The sequence below is a fragment of the Chrysemys picta genome, chromosome 17, assembly GCF_011386835.1.
Source record: "Chrysemys picta bellii isolate R12L10 chromosome 17, ASM1138683v2, whole genome shotgun sequence".
NCBI classification, from domain to species: Eukaryota; Metazoa; Chordata; order Testudines; family Emydidae; genus Chrysemys; species Chrysemys picta.
In genome coordinates, this window is record NC_088807.1 from 8,070,947 (window position 1) to 8,096,647 (window position 25,701).

Below are 25,701 nucleotides of genomic sequence, written 5' to 3' on the forward strand. Positions count from 1 at the left end.
AAATAGCAGATAAAAGATCTGGTAAAGAGAGAGAAGGACAATGCCCCTGGCTCTGTGTGGTCGAGCTGTCACTTTGCTGTGGGTGCATGGAGATTTTGTAAGCATAAAAGAAACAGTTACACCTTGTGTAGAAATCGATGTGGCTAGCGTTGTGGAAATTGAATTGTGGAGAGGATGTGCATTTTCCCCAGAACATGTGCAGTGTATACTGTAGCAGAGGTAAAAGAAATGCAAACCTGCCAATATAGGTTGTGTTGTCTCTTTCAGATCACTGGGTGTTTGAAAGCAGGAGTTAGAAGTAAAAGGCAATCAAAAGTCTGGGAAAGTTAATTGTGACTTCTTAAGTAAGAATCTTTAAGCTGTGGATAGCTTTGGATCTGAAAGCAAGCCAGAAAGCATCTGTATTAATGCAAATTATCTAACTAATAAGGTAAAAGCCACTGAAACCTGGGCTGCTTATAAAACAAATACAAGGAAATATGGGGTAATTCTTCTGTTTTGCCTGAAATCAACAAGAGTATGTGTATATAAAGGAAATATTTTAAGCAAATAATGTCTTTCAAATCATCAGAGAAAACGGATGCCAGCTGAACAGCATTCAACGTACCATGCATTTACTGGTACAATAGGAATTATTTTTGTGTTCTATGTCCTGTCTTGTGGTGTTTGTCTTGTGGTCAGAATTGTTGTGTTTAATATTTTCATAGGACAGTCTAGTTCAAAATTAAATAGAAGGTTAAATAAAAAAGCAGATACTTGTTTTATTCAACTTGGAATACAAAGTGTTTGGATAAATCAGAAAAAATGTGATATACTAAATATACATTTGCTTAAGTAAGAAAAAGAAACTTCATTAATCAAATCTTTTAATTGAAAAAAAAAAGTTGTTAAAATTTGCATATCAACAGTCTTTGGAAGCAAGGACATGGAAGGTTAACCCATTCCCCATATTGCACATGGGATCCTTCTGGCTACCTCAGATTTCTAGCCAGAGGGCTGGGGAGGGAGGAAAGCTATTGGACACCAGAGGTTGTACCGAGTGGACTCCTCAAAAGTGGGTGTGCTTGTCCTGGTTTGTTGCTCCAAAGCTCTGTAATAAAGTTATTTTACTGGAAGGGTGTACATGGCATACATTGAATAATAAGACTAATGTACTGTATAATGGCAATGTGTGTGTGTTCATTGTTGGGAAAAGGTGTATGAGTGAAGAGTGGAAGTTTCCTTTGTAGGTTAAAAGAAGCCAAGAAGGGGAGAAGGAAAAAGAACAAAACGAGTTAACTGGAAAAAAATAGCTAGCCAGCTCAGTCCAAAGATAAGATGCTGGCCCCATCCAAGGATACTGCCCACAGCTAAGACTTGGCTGACAGCCAAGAAAAGGGGGGCCTGAATGTGCCCAAGCAACTATGAGATCTGCAAAACACTGCCAGGCATTGATGAAATGTGTTAGGTTTCTTTTCTCACAGGTAAAGAAGCACTACTCAAAGACCGTAGCAGCCCTGCCATTCATTGAAACCAGGAGACTTAGTCTACGTAAAGTCCATCAACGAAAAACTGCTTTGACACACTGGTGATGTGCTAGTAACCTCTCCCCTGTATGATGCTAAACCACACTGTTTCAGAAAAAGAGAAGAAGGAACACTCGCACCAAAGTCCAGGAATTCCTGACTACAAAAAAACATTAAGAACTGACCCTGGTAAAGAAACAAAGAATTATACACTGGCAGGAAGAAACTTGTGGGACCCATGCTTAGGAATGTGGTATTGATTGGATTTTGGGGTTTATTCTACAGGCTGTGCCCTGTGTTTTGGATAAGTCCTTCAGCATGTATTGCCCTCCCTAATTGGATTTTAAATGACAAGTACCAAAGGCACCTTGTTGCCACTGCCCCTGCCATCTCCTCCATTACACTATTAACCCTGTAACACATCCAAATACAGACAATGGCATATATTTGATAAAACCAATGGCCAAGGCCTTCACACTTTAGTGATTTATTTAAAAATTGTTTGAAAAAAAATTTTTTTTAAGGTTCAGGATATCCCATATAAGCGAACAATTGAATGAAAAAGAATGGATCAGTGGAGATAAAAATACATGATATCATTACAAGTGAACCCCAAGAATCTGTAATTGAAATTAATGGGTTCTATAGTGAAGTAGATATGATGGCTGTTCCTGGAATTTGCACTTTGTTAAATGAGAGAGGCCCTTATTGGTATTTGGTCACCCAATTAGTGAATAATCAAACGAATACCCAAAGAGTTTGTTCTGCCACTGGAAATTTTACCTGCATAGAAATTATTCCAGTGACTAATAATGTTACCTGTACCTTATTGCAATACACCCCTTCTTATGCCATTAATATCAATGCCTCCCGGAAAATACATAAAGGTGTTCAACCAACAGATGTGGTATAGTACTACACCAAAGAGAGATGTATTAGGATATCGATGGACTGTGATTAACACTACACTAGGGACTGTTAAATTTTCATTGCCCTTATCCAGTTTCCAGATCACCTCTACATACCCAAATTGTTCAAAGGGGGCTGCTATTAGATTAGCACAACAGAGGGCTTGGTTATTTCCTCTAGAAAGAAGAGAGACTTGACCGGATCCCTGTGGGATGGGACCAATAGTACAGCAGCAGTTTGAAATATTTTTAAGAACCAAAAACATGATAAGAAATTGGGGCAACTAAAGAAGGCCACAAGCCTTATTTCTGGGGCACAGCTAACTCAGGTACAGGCTGGAATTGGTGAGTTACATGTTATCTCCACCCTTAGTTCTATGACCCAGAAGTTGCTGACAGAGATGGTACTGAATATCACTGAGGCTGGGAAGGCATTGCAGTGGGATCTAGCCTGTTCAGGCTTGGCCCACTGCCCTTACAGACACATCAGGAGTACCATCTGGTCTGTGGCCATGGAGACATACTTGGAGACTTTCTGGGTGAAAGTGTGGACGTTCTCAATGCTCCTTCCAAGCATATGGACCAGTTAGGGGAGGTGTGGGCTCCCACATACCGAATCCTGCCGGGTCCATGGGGAGGATGCATGTGGGATTGGGTAATTCACCGAGACATCTGGGAAATTAGACTAACGCCGGTGCCCTGGTGGACTTGGCAACCGCACAGAGAAAACTAAGGCAGATGGTTCTCCAGAACCGCTTGGCTCTAGATATCTTATTAGCCTCTCAGGGAGGAACATGTGCACTAATTGGGCAAGAATGCTGCGTATATGTTCCTGATGCTTATAACGCCACCTGGGACAGAGCAAACCACCTCATACAAGTAGCAAAGGACCATGGAGGGGAGCGGGTTGAATCCTGGTGGAGTAACCTGTTCATTTGGATTCCAAACATAGGTGGTTGGCTCCATAATGTACTCCGAAGCGCCGTTGTAATTATATGTGGCCTGCTAGCTTTGTATGTTATGATAAAGGTTGGATATTGGATGGGTACCAAGCTGTGTTCCGTCCAAAAGGAATCAACTCCAAGCTCACCACTCATAGCAGCTAGTTGTCCCAGGAGTCCCTCCAAGGCACTCCAGGGACAAAGGGGGGATTGTTAGGCCCAAAAATATGAAGTATAGAACATTGTTTGGCTAGCTTAGCCAAAGTTAGGCTAACAGTAGTTGCTGGGCCATTCCTGTCTCTCTGTGAAACCGAGGACATGCTTGCTTGAGCTGCAGAGAACAAGATAAGAGGGAGGGCCGCATTCTTGTACCAGAAGTGCTAGGAACAGTTTGTTTGGACATATGGAAACTTGCAGTCTCCACTCCCTGTTTCTGTTCTTCATCTGTTCTTAACTCCCTCCTTTCTCCTAGTTTCTGGTGCATGACAACAAAGCTGATAAGAAGTTGCTGAGGCATCACGAATTGTTTGTAGTGTCAAAGAAGATAGATGTGCATGAATATTAGAAGCTTTCTAACTAATAAAGTGGGGTTGGGTTGTTTTAACTATGACGCGACAGAACTGTCTATATAACCCTACTAGTTGTTAAAACTGGGGCTGGTTCTCTCTGGAGACGGGCCGCTCTCTATTGTTGTGTGCACTCCTCAATAAAGAGCTTGTGTTTGGACCTTGCTGGTGTTGCCTATCTCTCTGCGGTCAGACAACGAACTGTGCCATCTGGGTTCCAGTCCCTGACAATCCCCTTTCTGAATATTAGCTAAATCTGGAAAAGAAAAGTCAGTTTCTGCTTCCATGGCTCAGAAGTGTAAATCCTCCTATGTGCCTGGTACTGTATCTAAAGCTGCCCAGGTAGGTCCTAGTAGAGCCTCCCCTCCCTTACTTTTCATTTTAAATTCTAGTGGGATCTCCCTTGCTAGGCTTCAGATAGAGAGGTGCACTGTCCATTTAGTCCACCCAATTCTTTCTTTGGGGGAGAGCCCAGGGCTGGGGCAGCAGGAGGTGCACATGGGGGCCAGATCTGGGGCAGCAGGGGGTGCGGGTGTGTGGGGGGGAGAAGAGCCCAGGGCTGGGGCAGCAGGGGGGTGCAGGTGGGGGCCAGAGCTGAGGTGGCAGGGGGTGCAGGTGTGTGGGGGGGAGAAGAGCCCAGGGCTGGGGTGGCAGGAGATGCAGGTGGGGGGAGAGCCCAGGGCTGGGGCAGCAGGGGGGTGCAGGTGGGGGCCAGAGCTGGGGTGGCAGGGGGTGTGGGTGTGTGTGGGGGAGAAGAGCCCAGGGCTGGGGAAGCAGGGGGGTGCAGGTGGGGGCCAGAGCTGGGGCAGCAGGAGATGTAGGGGGGGGGGAAGAGCCCAGGGCTGGGGCAACACAGGGCTGCAGGGGGAGCCCAGGGCTGGGGTGGGGGGTGGCAAAAAACCTGGAGCTGGCTCTGTCCCTACCATTCACAGCAAGCTGCAGCATGAGGTTTCAGTTCCACACTCCTTCCCCCTCCCTTTCCTGTTAATTACAGCCAAGGGAATGCTGGGAAATATAGTTCTTTCCCTGCTCCAGGGCTGGCTCTATAGGCAGGGAGCTAACCAAGGAACTACAGCGCCCAGGGCCCCCTGTTGGTTCTCAGCTCCCAGGCTGGATTCTTGCGCCTCTGCAAATTTGCCGCCCCAAGCAACTGCTTGCTTTGCTGGTGCCTAGAGCCGGCCCTGCGTGTAGGACAGGACGTGAGGAAGAATTGCGTCTCCTGTGTCCTGCTCTTGGGGAAGTTACAACTTCAGGACTAATTCCCTGAAATGCAAATCCGCCAGAACACAGTGATTAGGGATCGAACTCTTGAGAAATTGGCCCTGGATTTTTAATTGGAGTGAGCGGATGCAGGCTCCATTGACAGCAAATCCAACCAGTAGGAGCTTTGACTTTGACTCCCTCAGGGAACAGATGGGCAGGATCCCCTGGGAGAATAACATGAAGGGCAAAGGGGTCCAGGAGAGCTGGCTGTATTTTAAAGAATCCTTATTGAGGTTGCAGGAACAAACCATCCCGATGTGTAGAAAGAATAGTAAATATGGCAGGCGACCAGCTTGGCTAAACAGTGAAATCCTTGCTGATCTTAAACGCAAAAAAGAGGCTTATAAGAAGTGGAAGATTGGACAAATGACCAGGGAGGAGTATAAAAATATTGCTCAGGCGTGCAGGAGTGAAATCAGGAAGGCCAAATCACACTTGGAGTTGCAGTTAGCAAGAGATGTTAAGAGTAACAAGAAGGGTTTCTTCAGGTATGTTAGCAACAAGAAGAAAATCAAGGAAAGTGTGGGCCCCTTACTGAATGAGGGAGGCAACCTAGTGACCGAGGATGTGGAAAAAGCTAATGTACTCAATGATTTTTTTGCCTCTGTCTTCACGCACAAGGTCAGCTCCCAGATTGCTGCACTGGGCAGTACAGCATGGGGAGAAGGTGACCAGCCCTCTGTGGAGAAAGAAGTGGTTCGGGACTATTTAGAAAAACTGGACGTGCACAAGTCCATGGGGCCGGATGCGCTGCATCCGAGGGTGCTAAAGGAGTTGGCGGGTGAGATTGCAGAGCCATTAGCCATTATTTTTGAAAACTCATGGCGATCGGGGGAGGTCCCAGATGACTGGAAAAAGGCTAATGTAGTGCCCATCTTTAAAAAAGGGAAGAAGGAGGATCCGGGGAACTACAGGCCAGTCAGCCTCACCTCAGTCCCTGGAAAAATTATGGAGCAGGTCCTCAAGGAATCAATTATGAAACATTTAGAGGAAAGGAAAGTGATCAGGAACAGTCAGCATGGATTCACGAAGGGGAAGTCGTGCCTGACTAACCTAATTGCCTTCTATGATGAGATAACTGGCTCTGTGGATGAGGGGAAAGCAGTGGATGTGTTATTTCTTGACTTTAGCAAAGCTTTTGATACTGTCTCCCACAGTATTCTTGCCACCAAGTTAAAGAAGTATGGGCTGGATGAATGGACTGTAAGGTGGATAGAAAGCTGGCTAGATCGTCGGGCTCAACGGGTAGTGATCAATGGCTCCATGTCTAGTTGGCAGCCGGTTTCAAGTGGAGTGCCCCAAGGGTCGGTCCTGGGGCCGGTTTTGTTTAATATCTTTATTAATGATCTGGAGGATGGTGTGGACTGCACTCTCAGCAAGTTTGCAGATGACACTAAACTAGGAGGCGTGGTAGATACACTAGAGGGTAGGGATCGGATACAGAGAGACCTAGACAAATTAGAGGATTGGGCAGAAAAAAACCTGATGAGGTTCAACAAGGACAAGTGCAGAGTCCTGCACTTAGGACGGAAGAATCCCATGCACTGCTACAGACTAGGGACCGAATGGCTAGGTAGCAGTTCTGCTGAAAAGGACCTAGGGGTCACAGTGGACGAGAAGCTGGATATGAGTCAACAGTGTGCTCTTGTTGCCAAGAAGGCTAACGGCATTTTGGGCTGTATAAGTAGGGGCATTGCCAGCAGATCGAGGAACGTGATCGTTCCCCTTTATTCGACATTGGTGAGGCCTCATCTGGAATACTGTGTCCAGTTTTGGGCCCCACACTACAAGAAGGATGTGGAAAAATTGGAAAGAGTCCAGCGGAGGGCAACAAAAATGATTAGGGGTCTGGAGCATATGACTTATGAGGAGAGGCTGAGAGAACTGGGATTGTTTAGTCTCCAGAAGAGAAGAATGAGGGGGGATTTGATAGCAGCCTTCAACTACCTGAAGGGGGGTTCCAAAGAGGATGGAGCTCGGCTGTTCTCAGTGGTGGCAGATGACAGAACAAGGAGCAATGGTCTCAAGTTGCGGTGGGGGAAGTCCAGGTTGGATATCAGGAAAAACTATTTCACTAGGAGGGTGGTGAAACACTGGAATGCGTTACCTAGGGAGGTGGTGGAGTCTCCTTCCTTGGAGGTTTTTAAGGCCCGGCTTGACAAAGCCCTGGCTGGGATGATTTAGCTGGGAATTGGTCCTGCTTTGAGCAGGGGGTTGGACTAGATGACCTCTTGAGGTCCCTTCCAACTCTGATATTCTATGATTCTATGATTCTATGAGCTGAAGTTACCCAGGTCCCCAATGTGCCGCAGAGGAGTCTGGCCCAGAGATAACTAGACACCAACTGGCAGAGGGCACAGGGATACCTAGAGTTATACGGGGATCCCCTGGGTGAGATGTATGCACAATAGCTCACCAAAGGGGTATGTGAGGTCTCTACCAAGAGGGAGCAGCCTGCTGGTCGACCTAACGGTGGCAAGATGTTTGGATGGGACATAGTTGACGAGAGATGTAAAATGTAGAATATCAGGCTCCAGAGGTGCTGAAGTGAAGCTTGTCACCTGCGCCATGGCAATCCCTTTGGCTGAGCCAATCAGCACATAGAACAAAGCACAGCCGTGGAGACAGGCTATAATCACTGTCTGGGCCCAGTGGGGGCCTGAGAATTTACAAAGACAAAGGACCCTCAGCACAAGTCTCAGAAGAGAGACCTCCTCTGGGAAGAGACAATGGTCTGTACCTAGAAAGAAAGAGGAGAGGGGACAAGAGCTCCCTTTCATCGAGGAGGCAGCTGACAGCGTTTGTCTCAGAAACAGGAGATCACAGCCAAGCCTGGAGTAAAACCCTGGAAGGACTGTGGGGTGAGCGTTGCTCTACCAGACAGAAAAGTGTCTTGTTCAATGAGTCTAGGCTCTAGTCAGTGTGGTGTGTGACATGGAACCATTTCTTTCCAACCCTTCTTCTTGATACCCCTCAAATCTCTACACTTTGTGAATCACTTGTCCTTGGTGTGACTATGAAGAGATTTAGGACTGTGCGTTGATTGGGGCAGAAATGGGAGGTGGAGCTGGTCACCTTGGGACCCTGTTCCTTTGGGTCTGTGTCTGCTGTGAATGCCCAGCAGGACAGGGACTGGGTACTGCAGGGCGACACTCAGAGGGCCAAGGGGTGAAGTGTGCCTATTGCCAACCTGGAGAGAGGTCGCCCCCCCCACCAAGGCCTAGAGGGCACGGCTTGTGTGGCCTGTGACCGAGGGAGTCAGGGAGCTGCCCCCAGGGGACACAGACAAGGCTTCCTCAATGGCACTGCACTGGAGCATTAGGGCCAGCATAACTACAAATGGAGAGCGCCCCCTACTGACACCCCTCTACTTGCATCACAGGCCCCCTAGCACCCCACTAGGGCACTGGGGCCAGCGCTGACCTCAAGAAGAGAACGTGAGCATTCCCTATTGAGCCCCCACACTGCTCCCTGCAGCACAGGCCCATAGAACCGCGCAGGGAAATTGGGGTCAGCATAGACTGAGAGGAGAGCGCTCCCTACTGGAACTGCCATATTGCTCCCTGAAGCACAGGCCCCAAGCACCATGCTGGGATCAGCACTGGGTGTGAAGGGACAATGCCGCGTAATGAGCTTCCCACCCTGCTCCCTGCAACACGCATGGTGGTAGATGCAGGTTACCTGAACACACAACACCAGCATCTTCTCCATGGTTACAGTCATTCTCTCCCCAAGGCAGAGCATTGCATTCGGAGAGGGCAGCTTCGGTTCCTGCGCAGTTGAGGTCATCCAGCCAGATATGGTCTGATCCTCGCCCAAATCGAGCCCCTCTTGGGGCCAATAACGCCGTCCCACAGCCCAGCTGCCTGCACACGACTCTGGCCTCAGTTAAATCCCAGTTGTCATGACACACGGTTCCCCACTGATTGTTGTGAAGCACCTCGACCCTCCCAGCGCAGCGATTCAGGCTGTTCACCAGTCGGAGCTGAGTTAGTTCTGGGATGCCAGCATCTGCAAACACCCCAAGGGGATAAACACTCAGGGATGGGCTAGAGGAAAGTAATATGGGACTTTCCCCCTATAGTTTGCTCTGGCTCCCTTTTAGTCCCAGTGTGGCAGACTGGCTGGCTCGGGGGGCTGGGAATGGGACACTGGGGGGTTCCTCTCTGGAGGTCACCAGCTCTGATCCAGCCCCAGGCATGGGGGAATGGCTGACTCGTGGGATGGAGAATGGGACACAGGGTCTTTCCCCGCAAGGGATGCTGGCTCCAGTACAGTCTGTGCGAGGGGGATGAGCTCATGCAGTACGTTGGGGAAAGGAGACCTGGAGCTTTTCCCCTGGAGGGCACCGGTTCCCATTTGGCCCCAGCTGAGGCAGGGGCAGTGCCTGGCATGGGGGGAACAGGCACTGGGCTTTCACGTCTGAGGCCCTGGGTCCAAGCTGGTAGTGAGTGGAAGTCGCAGCCATTGCAGCTCGGTGATGCCCAAAATGTGAAATGAGCTGCTGGGGTTAATTCCCCTCCATGACAGGACAGGTGTGTGCAGGCCAGGCCAGCCCTCAGTCTGAGTGGCTCCCACCCGAGGGGCAAAGGGCAAAACTGGTCAGGAGACCGAACTGCCCTTGCCCCTGCCTGGGCTCCCTCCCCATTTGTGGCCCGATGCCCCTGCCTGACCATGAGCCAACAGCAGCAACCTCACAGGGCTGTAGTTCTGCTCCCCCAAAGCCTCCACTGGCCCTGACTGGGGCTGACTCGGCCCCTCTATATTCCACAGCGTCCAGACAGACAGGGCCGGTCCCGTGCTGAACTGAGCACTGTCCTAGTGCTGAAGGTGCCACAGCAACCCAGCTCCTCGCACCCCACCCTCACCTCCCGCAGGCCCCAGCTAGCAACACGGCACCCCAGTGTAGGTACACAGCACCTCCACTTGCCCTTTGCAGGGGTGGAGCCACTCGCCAGCCACAGCCAGGGCTGAGCTGAAACAGTTCTAACAATAACTAAAGGCAAAAATAGCTGTCGGGGCAGATCCTATCCCAGGCTAAGTCTGGGGTCACCCCAGGCTGACGCGGCTCAGCCAGCCGCTGCCAGAGCCCAAATTTCAATCGGCCTTACTGGGCAAGGGTGAGCCCTTGAGATGCTGAATGGCTGGGGCATTTCCACAGGTACCCAACAGCCAGGATGCCCTGCGCTCTGTTCACTCTGCCACACAGCCCCTTTGTTAACAATTCACTGGTGGGGAAACTGAGGAAGTGATGGGCTGAGATCATGGGGTGAGTCTGGTGGAGGCAGGATTTGAACCCAGGTCTCCAGTCCTACACTTGAACGATTAGATTAAATAACCTTAACTCTTCCCTTCCTCACCCCAATTTATGAGAGAGCTGCACACTGCAGCATGCACTCCGCACATACGGACAGACCCCCGCATCCTCTAACTATGTTTGTATTTACCTGCCATGGGGAATCCTGTCATGGAAGCTGAAAGAAAGCAAAGAGATGAGGTAAGTCTCTGTCTCCATGGCTGGTCACCTTGGGGATCTCCAAACACTGGCTGATGTAAGCAGTGGTCTGAGTGAGCTTGTACGGGAAGATTCTGACAACCCAGTAAAGTGCCTGAAATCACTGTGGCTTATTGTTAAAAGCAAGCTGTAGATTGGCCATTCAGCAGTCTCAGCTTGACCAAGACAGGAGAGGGGGCGGGGGGAGTTTTGGGTGCCTCAGAAAGGGCAGCTTGACCCCACGTCCTTCCTAATAAGAATTGTGTTGAAGTTGCTGATACATGCATTTTTAAAAAGTAGGATGTGCCCAAGGAATGTCTATTGGGCTCTCAAGGCTGCAAACTCTGAAAAACCCCACACCTGGTTAATCAGTGATCAGAAAGAACCTCTGGCTTGATCATTGAAACTGCTTACTTAACAAGGTTTCTTTAAGGGACATGTCATTCTATTACTAATCTATAAATAAGGGGGAAAAAGCTTTAGATAGTTGGACTCGTTTAGGGACTCTTTTTGAACTTGCCCTCTGGATACATCTTGCGGTCCCCACCGGCAGATGGAAGATTTGGCCACCGGAAGCCTGCCGCTGTGTCACTCAAAAGCCACACTCAGCTTTGGTAATTATCAAGGGTTGGGGGTGTTTTACTAATCTTGTTGCGGACGTGTGTAAGTGCTTAAGACTAAGTAAAGTTTAGCTTTAAGTGAAAGCACTCTTGTGTTGTCCTGTTTGTGCCAGCCATCTATCGGTCGGACGGCCGTGTCTCTCCTGACACCACCTCGCCCAAAGTAAAAGTTACCAAGAGCTTTGGGTTGAAAGAACCCTGGGTAACAGAATTTGGAGGCCCCAGTGAGGAGTGGTAGAGAGGAAGGAGACGGATGGTACAAACAGTTTGTACTTTGTCCATTGCAATACGAGGTAAAAGACAGCAGGATGGGGTCGCTCCCTATAAGTTCCTGTGTCGCAGTTCGCGAGTTAATCTATGGATACATTCCGTTACTGGGACTCAGAACTCAGGCTGATTGCCTGCTCGTGTGGAGAAATTATGTCCAGAGACAGGGAAACAACTGGAAAGAATGAACAGTTGAACATGATGTTGGGAAACAGCTTGACAGATTTTTTACAAGAGTATGGGGGTAATGGACCCTGGAAGCCTGGTGTTTTCACTGGCCCCGGAGCCTTCCTGCAGCTTCACAAGCGATGGGACATCTGGGTTAGTGCAGGAAGGTGGGGAGGTCCAAATGTTAGGGCAAAGAAAAAGGCTGCTTTGCAGGGGTTGTGGATGGTTGCGACAACACTGGCTCAAGAGATAGATCGGTTAAAAGACCAGGTGCAGGAACTGGAAAGGATCAGAGCTGAAAAGGAAAGTGAAGTGATGAATTTGAAGGCAGAATCTGATGCTCTCAGAGCTACGTCTCTCACACAAGCAGCACAGATTGTAGGAATGCAGAAGCAGATATGTGACAGTGAGTGGGTCAGTAGTAAGTTGCAGGGGGAAGTGTCGGAGTTGAAACAGCAGACAACGGAGAGCAAAGCTGCAGTCAGAGCCTTTTGAAGGATTCACAGAGCAGAACCCAGACAGGCCACGGGGAATGCTGGAGACAGATTTGTGCCCTTAAGGCTCAGTTGGGAGAGCAAAGGGGGATCGTGGCAGCGATCAGAGGGAATTGTAGCTGGGAGGAAGACTTAGAATCAGAGGAGGATCCCAATGTATTCCCCCCTTATTGTAATTATGAGCTGACAGACCCTGGTGAGTTCACCCTGGATCCCATCGGGCAGTCTCCATATAGCCCCCTACGGGAATCATTGGAAGAGCTGCAAAGGCCTCCCCTCTGTCACAAAAAGGGGACCCCAGGGAGGAATAGAGGAGCAGGTGGAGACTAGAGCCTTTACCCCTGACCAGGTTAGGGCAGTAGGGAAATCAGTTGGCCCCCTGAATAGGAGCACAGCCTTGGGGTAGATGGTAAGAGTATCTGGCATGGCTGGATTCACTCCGGCTGATGTGGTAGCTATATGCAGGGAGTGTATGTCCCCCGAGGATTTTGCAGGGCTCCCTTATGATATCCAGATGCCCCCCTCCCCACCCCCCAGAGCAAATGATACAGAGAAGCATATAATTGGGCAGAGGGAAGTAATACACACCCTCTTCCCGGGAGAAAGCCCCACAGTTATATTTCACCAGGAGAAGCAACAGGCCAGGGAGAGAGTAGAAAGTTATGTAGCCAGAAAGAAATTGGCATGGAGACATTCTGGGCTGACAAATGTCATTAACCCAGACTTTGCAGCCCTCCCTTTCAAACAAGCTTTAATCCAAGGATTTCGTCCTTTAATTCGTATGGCCTTAGTGGGTATGGATCTGGCAGCAGTTCGAACAAGTGATATTGAGGATAGAGCAAAGCAGGCCTATGCGGTCCAAAAGGATATGTACCTCCTAAAAGGAAACCTGAGAAGGTGGCTGCTATAGCCCCTCCAGGTAGCATGCAGGAAAAGGAAAAAGGAGACAGGCCGCATAAGGGTCGAGGCAGAATCCCCGACCCATGGCGTGGGGAAATTTGGAAGAGGCTTTTAAAATATGAGCAAAAGGAAATTCTAGATCGGCTGCCTACTGCTGAACTTCTAGCGAAATTGGCAGAACGTGAACTGGCCGAGCATTGAGGAAAAAGCACCAGTGCATCACCGATTGCTGCCCTATAGGGAGGCCGGGCGCCCCAGGATCCCCCAGTTGTGGCACACTTCAATACCGATGAGTGGGTAGTGTGACCAGACAGCAAATGTGAAAAATCGGGACGGGGGTGGAGGGTAATAGGAGCCTATATAAGAAAAAGACCCAAAAATCGAGACTGTCCCTATAAAATCGGGACATCTGATCACCCTATGAGTGGGGGAGGTTCACGGTTTATGTAAAGTTTGCAGGAGGGGCGTTCGGACAAAATTTACTAGTGGACTCAGGTGCCACCTACTCCCTAATTAGTACCCAAAATAAGCACCTGTTTGGACCTCCGGCTGAAGTCAAAACCTACAGGGATTTAATGAGGCACAAAGCATCATCCCCTTCTGTAAAAAAAATCCCATATAGTGTGAGGACAAAGAAAAGCCAAGGGCAATTTGGCTTGATGGATTTGGGGGGAGAAGGTATTCTAGGAATAGATGCGCTGAGGGAATTGAGTGTTGGTTGATTGTGCTAACAGGGTTTTGTGGGAAATGCCTCCTGGCACCCCATGGGAGCCATGTGGAGATTTCAGCCAGCTATCGAATAGCAGCCCTTAAGGCATCTGAGGAACTGGAATGGCCTGCCTGGCCCCCAGCAGTTTTGGCAATTGCAGAGAAATACGGGGACGTGAGGGCCAAGAATAAAATGGAATGTGGTAAAATTAATGCAGAAATCCTAGTCACAGGCCCTGATCCTCCACCCCAGAAGCAGTATCAATATCCAAAGGAGGCGGAAACCAGCCTGAAGGAAACAATTGATGGGTTTTTAAGCCAAGGAGTTTTAGTAGAACAGCCCAGAACTAACAATGCTGCCCTATGGCCCATCCTTAAGAGTAATGGCAACACTTCGAGACTTGTGGTGGATTTTCGCCCCCTTAACCGGGTGACTCCACCTATGGCCCCCCCTAGTGGCTAAATATCAGGAGGTGATGGCTTCCATTGTAGGAGGGGCCCAGTGGTTTTCAGTTTTAGATTTGGCTAATGCTTTCTTTGCTATCTCCTTACACCGGGACAGCTACTATAAATTTGCTTTCACCTTTCAGGAAAAACAATTGTGTTTTGCCCGGGTCCCCATGTGAAGGAATAACGCACCTGTTATCTGCCATGCCCATGTAGCAAAAATGTGGGAGGGAATGCCTGAAAGGGACAGTGTGATTTCTTATGTGGATGATGTCCTGGTCTGTACACAGACCTAGGAGGAAAATGTAAAGGTATTGGACAGAGTGCTTCAAAAGATTCAGAAAACAGGGTTTAAAGTAAGCCCAAAGAAGGCCCAACTGTGCTCCCAGCAGATACACTATCTTGGGGTAACTCTGGGACAAGAAGGGCGCTCTCCTGACCAACAGGGTTGGTCCCTCCCCACTGCATGAATTGTTAAAAAAAGGGGCAGAAAGGACCTGGGACCCACAGCAGCCGGAAGCCATGACCCAGTTAAAACAAGCCTTGGCCCAAGCCCCAGCCCTATCATATCCCCGGGTAGGAGAACCGTTTGTATTACAACTGGCAACTTACAGACAAGGGAATGGGAGCTGTGTTAAGCCAGAACCATGGGACAGGTCTCCGACCTGTAGCTTATGCCTCCAAGACCGTGAGTGAGATAGAGAAGGGATTCACCCCATGTGAAAAGGAGGTCTTAGCACTCGTTTGGGCACTACAGCATTGGGAATACCTGGTGGGTTTGTCCCCTGTGTTACTAAAAACAACCCACTCCCCAGTGAAGTATGTACTCACTGGTAAAATCAACAATGGCCCCATATCTAGCCCTTGATTGGCAAAATGAACCCTTGCTTTGTTAAACAAAAATGTAGATATGGAAAAAAAACCCAGTACTTTCCCCAGTACCTTACAGCCTCCTGATAGAAGGGGAAGAGCACGAATGCTCATTACCTGAGCCACCGCCTTGGGAGCCATCGCTCTTCGAGGGAGGGGCTGTGCTGAGTGAGATGCGGAGAATAGCAGATGTTGTTTGGTTTGTGGACGGCTCTTGTTTTTACGAAAATGGCCATCCGCATGTGGGCTTCGCTGCTGTAAAAGTGCCCACGGGCGAAGGGCTGAGGGGACAGTGCACACCATATTCTGGCCAAGCAGCCAAAATTGTAGCTATAGCAGTAGCACTGGAAAATATCCCCGCCACTCATGAGGTAGCCATTTTCACAGACTCAGACTGGGTCCTCCGGTCCCTAGTGGATTCTGGGTTCCAGAATAAAAAAAGAGAGGGATGAGGTCTGCAGATGGGAAACCCATAGCCCATGCTGACAAACTGACATACGTGTGGGCATTGGCGGAGGCCCGGGATACTGTGGTACACATGGGAAAGGTCAGAGCACACAAGAAGGGGACTGAGGAGTCAAAATGAAATAATCGGGCAGATGAGGAAGCAAGGAGAGGGGCCAAAAACAATTGTGACAGCCAAAAAATGGGGAAGGTATTGCTCCTATAGCAGCAGCCAGAAAAAAAGACTCAGTTCAAATAGATGTAATAACCCTCCAAAGCCAGGATCCCAGCCTGACAGAGTTAGTGAAAAAGAAAAAGCATCGGGAGTGGAAAGTGTGGCAGAATGAATCAAAATCAATTCTGGCAACTAAACAAGGGGAACCAGAAGCAGTCTGCGTGGTTCCTGCAGCCTTAAGAACAAAAATAATTTCCCTAGCTCACGATCAGGGACACCTAGGAGTAAAGAAAACCTTAACCCGATTGCAGGCTGCTGGCTGGTGGCCACACACGAGCAACGACGTGGAGCAGTTTGTAAATAACTGTCTACCATGTGCCGCCAATAATGCTGATCCCAAAGTAATTAAAGGACCTCTAAGACATCAGAGAATAGAGGGACCATGGGCCCGACTGCAAATTAATTAAACCTGCTACCCATTAATTTCATTTGGTGCCCCCTAGTTCTTATATTATGGGAACAAGTAAATAAGCTTTCCTTATTCACTTTCTCCACATCACTCATGATTTTATAGACCTCTATCATATCCCCCCTTAGTTTCCTCTTTTCCAAACTGAAAAGTCCTAGCCTCTTTAATCTCTCCTCATATGGGACCCCTTCCAAACCCCTAATCATTTTAGTTGCCCTTCTCTGAACCTTTTCTAGTGCCACTATATCTTTTTTGAGATGAGGAGACCACATCTGTATGCAGTATTCAATATGTGGGCATACCATGGATTTATATAAGGGCAATAAGATATTCTCCGTCTTATTCTCTATCCCGTTTTTAATGATTCCAAACATCCTGTTTGCTTTTTTGACCACCGCTGCACACTGCGTGGAAGTCATCAGAGAACTATCTATGATGACGCCAAGATCTCTTTCCTGATTAGTTGTAGCTAAATTAGCCCCCATCATATTGTATGTATTGTGACAGAACCAGACCAGTGGGGTACAGGAGTCTGGTGGAGGGCAAATATACTGGTCACTGGATGAGTCGTTTTCTGTTCCCTGGGTGACCAGAGCAGGGGCTGCACTAGAGTAATCAGGAACCTGCAAGAACCAGTTAAGGCAGGCAGGCTAATTAGGGCACCTGGAGCCAATTAAGAAGAAGCTGCTAGAATCAATTAAGGCAGGCTAATCAGGGCACCTGGGTTTTAAAAGGAGCTCACTTCAGTTTGTGGTGCGAGTATGAGGAGCTGGGAGCAAGAGGCGCAAGGAGCTGAGAGTGAGAGGGTGTGCTGCTGGAGGACTGAGGAGCACAAGCATTATCAGACACCAGGAGGAAGGTCCGGTGGTGAGAATAAGGAAGGTGTTTGGAGGAGGCCATGGGGAAGTAGCCCAGGGAGTTGTAGCTGTCATGCAGCTGTTACAGGAGGCACTATAGACAGCTGCAGTCCACAGGGCCCTGGGCTGGAAACCGGAGTAGAGGGCGGGCCTGGGTTCCCCCCAAACCTCCCAATTGACCTGGACTGTGGGTTCTTCCAGAGGGGAAGGTCTCTGGGCTGTTCCCCAACCCACATGGTGAATCTCTGAGGCAAGAAAATCCGCCAATAAGCGCAGGACCCACCAAGATAGAGGAGGAACTTTGTCACACTGGTGTCAGCAGTGGGATCTTGGGGTGCACAGCGTGGCGGAAGGAGAGTGTTTAAAAAAAAAAAAAAGGGAGAGGGTTTATTTTTTTTCACCACAATGAATGACATAGTGCGGGCACTGATACAAGCTACGGCAGCCCAGCAGGAGGCTACCCGTGTCCAGGCAGCCGCCCAACAGGAGGCAGTGCGGCTGCAGCAAGAGACTAATCGCCTGCTGATGGACCAGGCCGCTCAAGACCGAGCTATGTTGCGGGAACTGGTAAACCAGGTAAAGTCCCTTACAGAGCTGAATCGCAGCCATGATGGGATGCGTCTCATACGGGCCAGCCGTTGGCTGCAGAAAATGACGCGGGAGGATAATGTAGAGGCCTACCTTCTGGCCTTTGAGAGGACAGCCCTATGGGAGGCCTGGCCTCAAGATCAATGGTCTGGCATCCTTGCCCCATTCCTGTGTGGGGAGGCCCAGAAGGCCTACCATGATCTGCCTGAAGAGGCTGCGGCAGACTACCCCCAGCTGAAAGCAGAGTTCCTGGCCAGATCTGGGGTAACGACAGCAGTGCGGGCCCAGCAGGATCACGGTTGGAGGTACCTGGAAGAAAAAACCCTGTGGTCCCAATTGTATGACCTCATCCATCTTGCACGAAAGTGGTTGCAAACAGAGTCCCGGAGTCTGGAAGAGATACTAGCGGTTCTGGTCATCGACCGATACATGAGAGGACTGCCACCAGACCTTCGTGCCTGGGTAAGCCAGAATGAACCCTCCACCTATGACGAGGTTGTCGCCCTGGTAGAGAGGCGAAGGACAGCGAGGGAGCTGACCCGACCAGTTAAGGAAGAGGCACCCCGGGTTAAACTAGCAGCACCAAGCCCTAAAGTTCGGGTGACTGGGCCACCAGAAGGGCCCAGCTGGAAAAAGAGAGAGGCTGAAGGCCCATCAGAGGCCACAAAGAGTCGGAGCACTGAGGGAGAAGAGGATCGTGATGTTAGACTGCCCAAACCAAGAGACCGGGGAACGCCTAGGGCTCCATACAGATGTTATGCCTGCGGGGAGTGGGGACACATAGCTGCACAGTGTCCCAATGCTGAGGAGCCTATGCAGTGTAACCTGGGGAACTGGGCAGATCCATGCTCCCTAATCCACCTTGTGGGGGTCTCACTAACCCCACATATGTATACCAGACCAGTGAAACTAAATGGGGTAGGGACCACGGCACTGGTTGATTCGGGGAGTGCTATCACGCTTATCTCAGGGAAGCTCGTGAAGCGTAGTCAGCTGCTGCAGGCTAAACGTACGGGGATAACATGTGTCCATGGGACAGTTAGTTACTACCCCACCATCCCAGTAAAAATCAAGATCCAAGGGAACACTACTGAGGTAGCAGCAGATGTAGTCCCTAAACTCCCATACCCGGTGCTCATAGGGAGGGACTTCCCAGGGTTTGGAAACTTACTCCCAGTAGGGGGATTGGAGAAAGATGGGGACCCTAAAATTGGTGAGGCATCCACAGCAGACTGTCAACCCCCAATCTTCTCTGAAATATCCCCAGATTTGTTCTCCACTCCCAGACAGGGTAGAAAGACAAAAAGGGAAAGAAGGGTAGCTAAGGCCTTGGGAACCCGAATACTGACCCAAAGCCAGAGGGTCGCTCTTGTAGGTAGGTGGACCCGCGTAGCTGAAAAGGAGGCCAAGCAGGAGGGAGAAGCATCTGAGTCTGACCCCCACCCTAATGCTTCTGAACCAGTAGAGGCAACAGAGACTGGGCCCCTAGATCTTGGGCAGATTAGCCCCAGGAGAGGAAATTTTGGACGGGACCAGGCAGAAGACCCAAGATATGACAACATTAGGAAGGAGGTGACTGAAATAGATGGGGTCCCCGTGGAAGGGAAAATCCAGGGACCAGGACCCTACTTCATAATGAAGAAGGATCTCTTATACCGGGTTGCACCAGTACAGGGGCAGAAGGTACAGCAGATCCTAGTACCTCAAAAACACCAGAACGCTGTATTAAGTCTTGCTCATAGTTATCTTTTTGGGGGGCATTTGGGGGTAGAGAAGACCCTGGCATGAGTCCTACGACGGTTCTTCTGGCCTGGAGTACATGAAGAAGTGCGGAGGTACTGTGCCTCCTGCCCGGAGTGTCAGCTGCACAGTCCCCGTCCCCACTTGAGGGCACCTTTAGTACCCCTTCCCATCATAGAGGTCCCCTTCGAGCGAATAGTCATGGACCTAGTGGGACCCCTGGAGAAGACAGCTCGGGGCCACCAATATATACTTGTTGTTTTGGATTATGCTACTTGCTACCCAGAAGCCGTCCCCCTGTGGAACAGGGCCTCTAAAACTATAGCCAAAGAGCTGGTGGGGATCTTTGCCCGAATGGGGCTACTGAAGGAGATATTAACCGACCAAGGAACCCCATTTATGTTGAAGCTAATGAAGGACCTCTGGACGCTGCTCCATATACATACCCTGAGAACTTCGGTCTACCATCCGCAGACTGATGGGTTGGTAGAAAGGTTTAACCGAACCCTCAAGGCTATGATAAGGAAGGTGGTAAGTCGGGATGGGAAGGATTGGGACACCCTACTACCCTACCTTATGTTCGCTATCCGGGAGGTACCACAGGCCTCAACTGGGTTTTCCCCCTTCGAGTTATTATACGGGCGTCACCCCCGTGGCATACTAGATATCGCCAAAGAGATCTGGGAAGAGGAACCCAATGAAGGGGAAAAATATAATAGAACATGTAATGCAGATGCGAGACCGGATAGCCCAGGTTACCCCTATTGTACGGGAATATTTGGAGAAGGCACAGGAGGCCCAGCGAACCCATTACAATCGCCAGGCAAAAGTGCGACAGTTCCAACCAGGGGATCGGGTTATGGTATTGGTACCCATGGCAGAAAGCAAGCTTCTGGCCCAATGGCAGGGGCCCTATGAGGTGGTTGAACCCGTGGGGGAAGTAACCTACAAGGTGTGGCAGCCAGGACGCAGAAAACAAGAACAGATTTATCATGTTAACCTTCTGAAACCCTGGCATGCACAAGAGGCATGCACAACGGTCCAAAAAGACCTAACCCAGGAAAACAAGCCTTCCAAACAGGTGAGAGTGTCTCCCGATTTAACACCAGACCAGAAGAATGAGGTGTCTGAGATGATCTTCCGGAACCAAGATGTGTTCTCGACAAAACCGGGTCGAACAACCGAGACATATCACCGCATCGTCACGAACTCTGGGGCCAGAGTAACAATGAGGCCCTATCGGGTGCCAGCGGCAAAAAGGGAGGAAATAAAAGCAGAAGTAAAAAAGATGCTGGAGTTGGGGATCATTGAAGAATCCCAGTCAGTGGTTCAGCCCAATCGTGCTGGTGCCCAAACCTGATGGCACCACAAGATTTTGCAATGACTTCCAGCGACTAAACGAAGTATCCCAGTTCGACGCATACCCCATACCTCGCATAGATGAGCTAGTGGACCGTCAGGGTAATGCCCGGTACTTAACTACCCTAGAGTTGACAAAGGGGTACTGGCAGATTCCCCTTGCAGAAGACGCAAAGGAAAAGACTGCGTTCTCTACACCAGAGGGTCTTTTTCAATATACTGTCCTCCCTTTTGAACTACATGGGGCCCCAGCTACCTTCCAGCGCCTCATGGACAAGCTATTACGCCCGCATAACAGTTATGCTGCTGCCTACTTGGACGATGTGATCATTCATACCCCAGACTGGGAAACCCACCTGGAGAAGGTGGAGGCAGTCCTCGATACCTTCAGGCGAGCTGGCCTTACAGCAAACCCTGCCAAGTGTGCTGTAGGGTTTACAGAGGCCAAATATCTTGGCTACATTGTGGGAAAAGGTCTGGTAAAACCCCAAGTGAACAAGTTACAGGCCATCCAAAATTGGCCCCGACCAAGTCGCAAGAAACAAGTCCGGGCGTTCCTAGGTGTGGTGGGGTATTACTGACGATTTATCCCCCACTTTGCCACAAGGGCAAGCCCCCTGACAGACCTAGTGAAAGCCCGTGGACCTGATCTGGTGAGATGGTCTGACGCAACAGAGGAAGCATTCACAGACCTAAGGACTGCCCTCTGCAGTAACCCCGTACTGATAGCCCCTGATTTCACCAAGGAGTTTATCCTGCAGACAGATGCATCGGAAGTAGGGTTGGGGGCCGTTCTATCACAGATGGTTGGAGAGGAGGAACACCCAATTCTATACCTCAGTCGGAAACTCCTTCCAAGGGAACAAAAATATGCAGTGGTGGAGAGAGAATGCCTCGCTGTAAAATGGGCCACGGAAACATTGCGCTACTACCTGCTCGGGCGCAGATTTGTCCTCGTGACCGACCATGCCCCTCTTCAACGGATGCAGCGGAACAAGGAGAAGAACACAGGGGTGACCGGATGGTTCTTATTCCTCCAACCTTTCCAGTTCCATGTGCAACACAGAGCAGGGATGCGTCATGGCAACGCTGATGGCTTGTCATGTGTGCACTGTCTGGCGTCCCAAGCTGCCCAACCCCTTGGCATTGAGCAGGAGGGAGGGATATGTGACAGACCCAGACCAGTGGGGTACAGGAGTCTGGTAGAGGGCAAATATACTGGTCACTGGATGAGTAGTTTTCTGTTCCCTGGGTGACCAGAGAAGGGGCTGCATTAGAGTAATCAGGAACCTGCTAGAACTAGTTAAGGCAGGCAGACTAATTAGGACACCTGGAGCCAATTAAGAAGAAGCTGCTAGAATCAATTAAGGCAGGCTAATCAAAGCACCTGGGTTTTAAAAGGAGCTCACTTCAGTTTGTGGTGCGAGTGTGAGGAGCTGGGAGCAAGAGGCGCAAGGAGCTGAGAGTGAGAGGGTGTGCTGCTGGAGGACTGAGGAGCATAAGCATTATCAGACACCAGGAGGAAGGTCCTGTGGTGAGAATAAGGAAGGTGTTTGGAGGAGGCCATGGGGAAGTAGCCCAGGGAGTTGTAGCTGTCATGCAGCTGTTACAGGAGGCACTATAGACAGCTGCAGTCCACAGGGCCCTGGGCTGGAACCCGGAGTAGAGGGTGGGCCCGGGTTCCCCCCAAACCTCCCAATTGACCTGGACTGTGGGTTCTTCCAGAGGGGAAGGTCTCTGGGCTGTTCCCCAACCCACATGGTGAATCTCTGAGGCAAGAAAATCCGCCAATAAGCGCAGGACCCAGCAAGATAGAGGAGGAACTTTGTCACAATATAGTTAGAGTTATTTTTCCCAATGTGCATTACTTTACATTTATCCACATTGAATTTCATTTGCCATTTTGTTGCCCAATCACTTAGTTTTGTGAGATCTTTTTGAAGTTCTTCATAAGACCAAAGCAGACTAACTTCTTGAGCAGTTTAGTAACATCTGCAAACTTTGCCACCTCACTATTTACCCCTTTCTCCAGACCATTTATGAATAAGTTGAATAGGATTGGTCCTAGGACTGACCCTTGGGGAACACCACTAGTTACCCCTCTCCATTCTGAAAAATTACCATGTATTCCTACCCTTTGTTCCCTGTCTTTTAACCAGCTCTCAATCCATGAAAGGATCGTCCCTCTTATCCCATGACAACTTAATTTACGTAAGAACCTTTCATGAGGGACCTTGTCAAAGGCTTTCTGAAAATCTAAGTACACTATGTCCACTGGATCCCCCTTGTCTATATGTTTGTTGACCCCTTTAAAGAACTCTCATAGATTAGTAAAACACGATTTCCCTTACAGAAACCATGTTGACTTTTGCCCAACAATTTATGTTCTTCTATGTCTCTGACAATTTTTATTCATTACTATTGTTTCAACTAATTTGCCCGGTAGTGATGTTAGACTTTCCGGTCTGTAATTGCCGGGATCACCTCTAGAGCCCTTTTTAAATATTGGCGTTACATTTGCTATCTTCCAGTCATTGGGTACAGAAGCTGATTTAAAGGACAGGTTAGAAACCATAGTTAATAGTTCCACAATTTCACATCTGAGTTCTTTCAGAACTCTTGGATGAATGCCATCTGGTCCTGGTGACTTGTTACTGTTAAGTTTATCAATTAATTCCAAAACCTCCTCTAGTGACCAGACCACATCTGGGACAGGAGCATGACACACCCTGCTCCCCCCAGGTCTGGCCATGCCTAGCGCTCTTCTCAGTGTGTGTGTGTGTGTGTGGCGGGGAGGCGGCACATTTACAGTGTGTGACCTTCCCAGTGTGTGTGTGTGCGCATATGCGGGGGCAGTTACAGCATGTGAACTCCACCTGCCTGTCCAGTGTATGAGGGGGTTGTTACCATAGTTACCCTAGTCCTCTTTCACTGGGCGTTAACTCGAATTAGGAACCTTCAGTTCGTGCCAGCAGTGTCCACACAGCTCAGTCCGAGTGCAGCTCTTTAATGCACTCTGCAATTCACACCCCCGCAGCTGGCTCTGTGCGCAGTGTAGACACGGCCCCTGACTGGGGAGTGTGCATCCTTCCAAAAATGGGAGAAATTGGGTTTGAAAATAGGAGCACTAGAATTCGAGCAAGAAGCCAGGATCATGGGTGAGCTGGTAATCGGTTTGCATTTCACTGATGCTAATAAGTTCACAATGAATCAATGTAATACGTTCATTCTAGTGAACGAATTCTTCACCAGACTCGGGGTCCCAGCAGTGCTGCTCTCAGACCAAGGGAGAAACTTTGAATGCAAAGTGTTTCTGCAGCTTTGTGAGATTCCAGGAGCTCCACAAACCTGCCCCAGCCCTGCACACCCAGAACAGTCTCATAGGATGATAGAAAGTTTCAGTCTGACTTGGGGTTTTCACAGATTCATAGATTCCTAGGCCAAAAGGGACCACTGTGATCATCTACTCTGAGTCCTGTATAGCACAGGCCAGAGACCTGCCCTGAAATCATTCCTAGAATGTTTAGAAAAACATCCAATCTTGAGTTAAAAGGTGTCAAAAATGATGAAGAATCGACAACGATCCTTGGTAAATGCCTCAATCCAGCCTGAATTTGTCTAGCTTCAGCTCCAGCCATTGGATCCTGTTCCCCCTTTCTCTGCTAGATTGAAGAGCCCATTATGAAATACTTGTTCCCCGTGTAGATACTGACAGACTGTGACCAAGTCACCCCTTAACCTTCTCTTTGTTAAGCTAAACAGATTAAGTAGGTTTTCTAGTCCTTTACTCATTCTCATGGCTCTTCTCTGAGCCCTCTCCAACTCATCAACATCTTTCTTGAACTGGGGACACCAGAACTGGACACAGGATTCCAGCATTGATCACACCACTGCCAAATGCGGAGGTAAAATAAACTATCTGCTCCTACTAGAGATTCCCCTGTTTGTGCATCACAGGATAACAGCAGCTCTTTTGGCCACAGTGTCTCACTGGGAGCTTGTGTTCAGCTGATTATCCACCGTGACCCCCAAATCTTCTTCAGAGGCACTGCGTCCCAGGAGAGAGTTCACCATGTAAGTATGGCCCATGTTCTTGGTCTCTAGATTTATACATTTGCATGTCGCTGTATTAAAATGCATATTGTTTGCTTGCACCCAGTTTACCAAGCATCCAGATCTCTCAACCTGTCCTCTTCATTATTTACACTCCCCCAACTGTGTCATCTGCAAACTTTCTCACTGATGAGCTCTTCTTTCAGTGTCCAGCGACAGAGCCATCGTCTCTCTAGTTGGGCTTACAAAGTGGATTGCTGGCCCTCTGGAAATGCTGGTGGATGCTGAGAGGGAGCTGAGATTTTAATATTAACTTGTCCTTCTCCCACAGGTTCTGTCAGTGTCGGCCTGAGTCTGAGAAGGGCTGTGTCTGGGGACAGCACAGTTCATGGCTGACTGTGAGACCAGTGGCTGTCTCTGGTCGTGTGTTGTACAGCACCAAGCACAGCGGCAGTGCTGAGGGGCACCCAGCTGGAAGTGATGAGACCAGGGCTCCGTTCCCAACAGCTGCTATCACATCCCCTCTCTGTGCCCCTATTGCCCCTCTCTATCCTCTCCATTTAGATAGATCTCTTCGGGGCAGAGACTGCCTGTCGCCCTGCCAGTGCAGAGCCCAGCACCACAGGGCCTTGAGCTCGGCATACAGTGCTGCTGTAACATGAATTCTTGTGTTTGCACCATAAATAATAGTTAATGATATTTAATAAAAAGCAACAAAGAGTCCTGTGGCATCTTATAGATTAACAGATGTATTGGAGCATAAGCTTTCGTGGGTCTAATCACTAGACCCCGCTCCCCTTCCCATGGCAGCAGTAGACCCCAGGAGTCCTGGCTCCCAGTCCCTCTGCTCTATCCACTAGATCCC

General features: G+C 49.3%; 1 protein-coding gene and 1 long non-coding RNA gene across 13 annotated transcripts in view; one reads left to right on the forward strand and one right to left on the reverse strand.

Annotated features, from left to right (window-relative positions):
• Positions 1 to 25,701, reverse strand: part of LOC101937993 (deleted in malignant brain tumors 1 protein) — a 179,975-nt gene that overhangs the window by 48,913 nt on the left and 105,361 nt on the right. Inside the window, exons 2-3 of one of the 11 annotated variants that reach the window (XM_065570739.1) lie at positions 10,631 to 10,657; positions 8,865 to 9,194 (exon numbers count right to left, since the gene is read on the reverse strand). The exons of the other annotated variants lie outside the window; for them this stretch is intronic. Coding sequence (XP_065426811.1) covers positions 8,865 to 9,194; positions 10,631 to 10,657 — 357 coding nt within the window. The remainder of the gene's footprint in view (positions 1 to 8,864; positions 9,195 to 10,630; positions 10,658 to 25,701) is intronic. 11 annotated transcript variants of the gene reach the window in all.
• LOC122173188 (uncharacterized) lies at positions 11,074 to 25,689 on the forward strand. Of its 2 annotated transcripts, none has more exons than XR_006173683.2 (3): positions 11,074 to 11,291; positions 24,741 to 24,857; positions 25,168 to 25,689. It is a non-coding gene; the product is annotated as an uncharacterized LOC122173188 (long non-coding RNA). The 2 variants fall into 2 exon arrangements; XR_006173682.2 differs by having other exon boundaries at positions 24,767 to 24,857.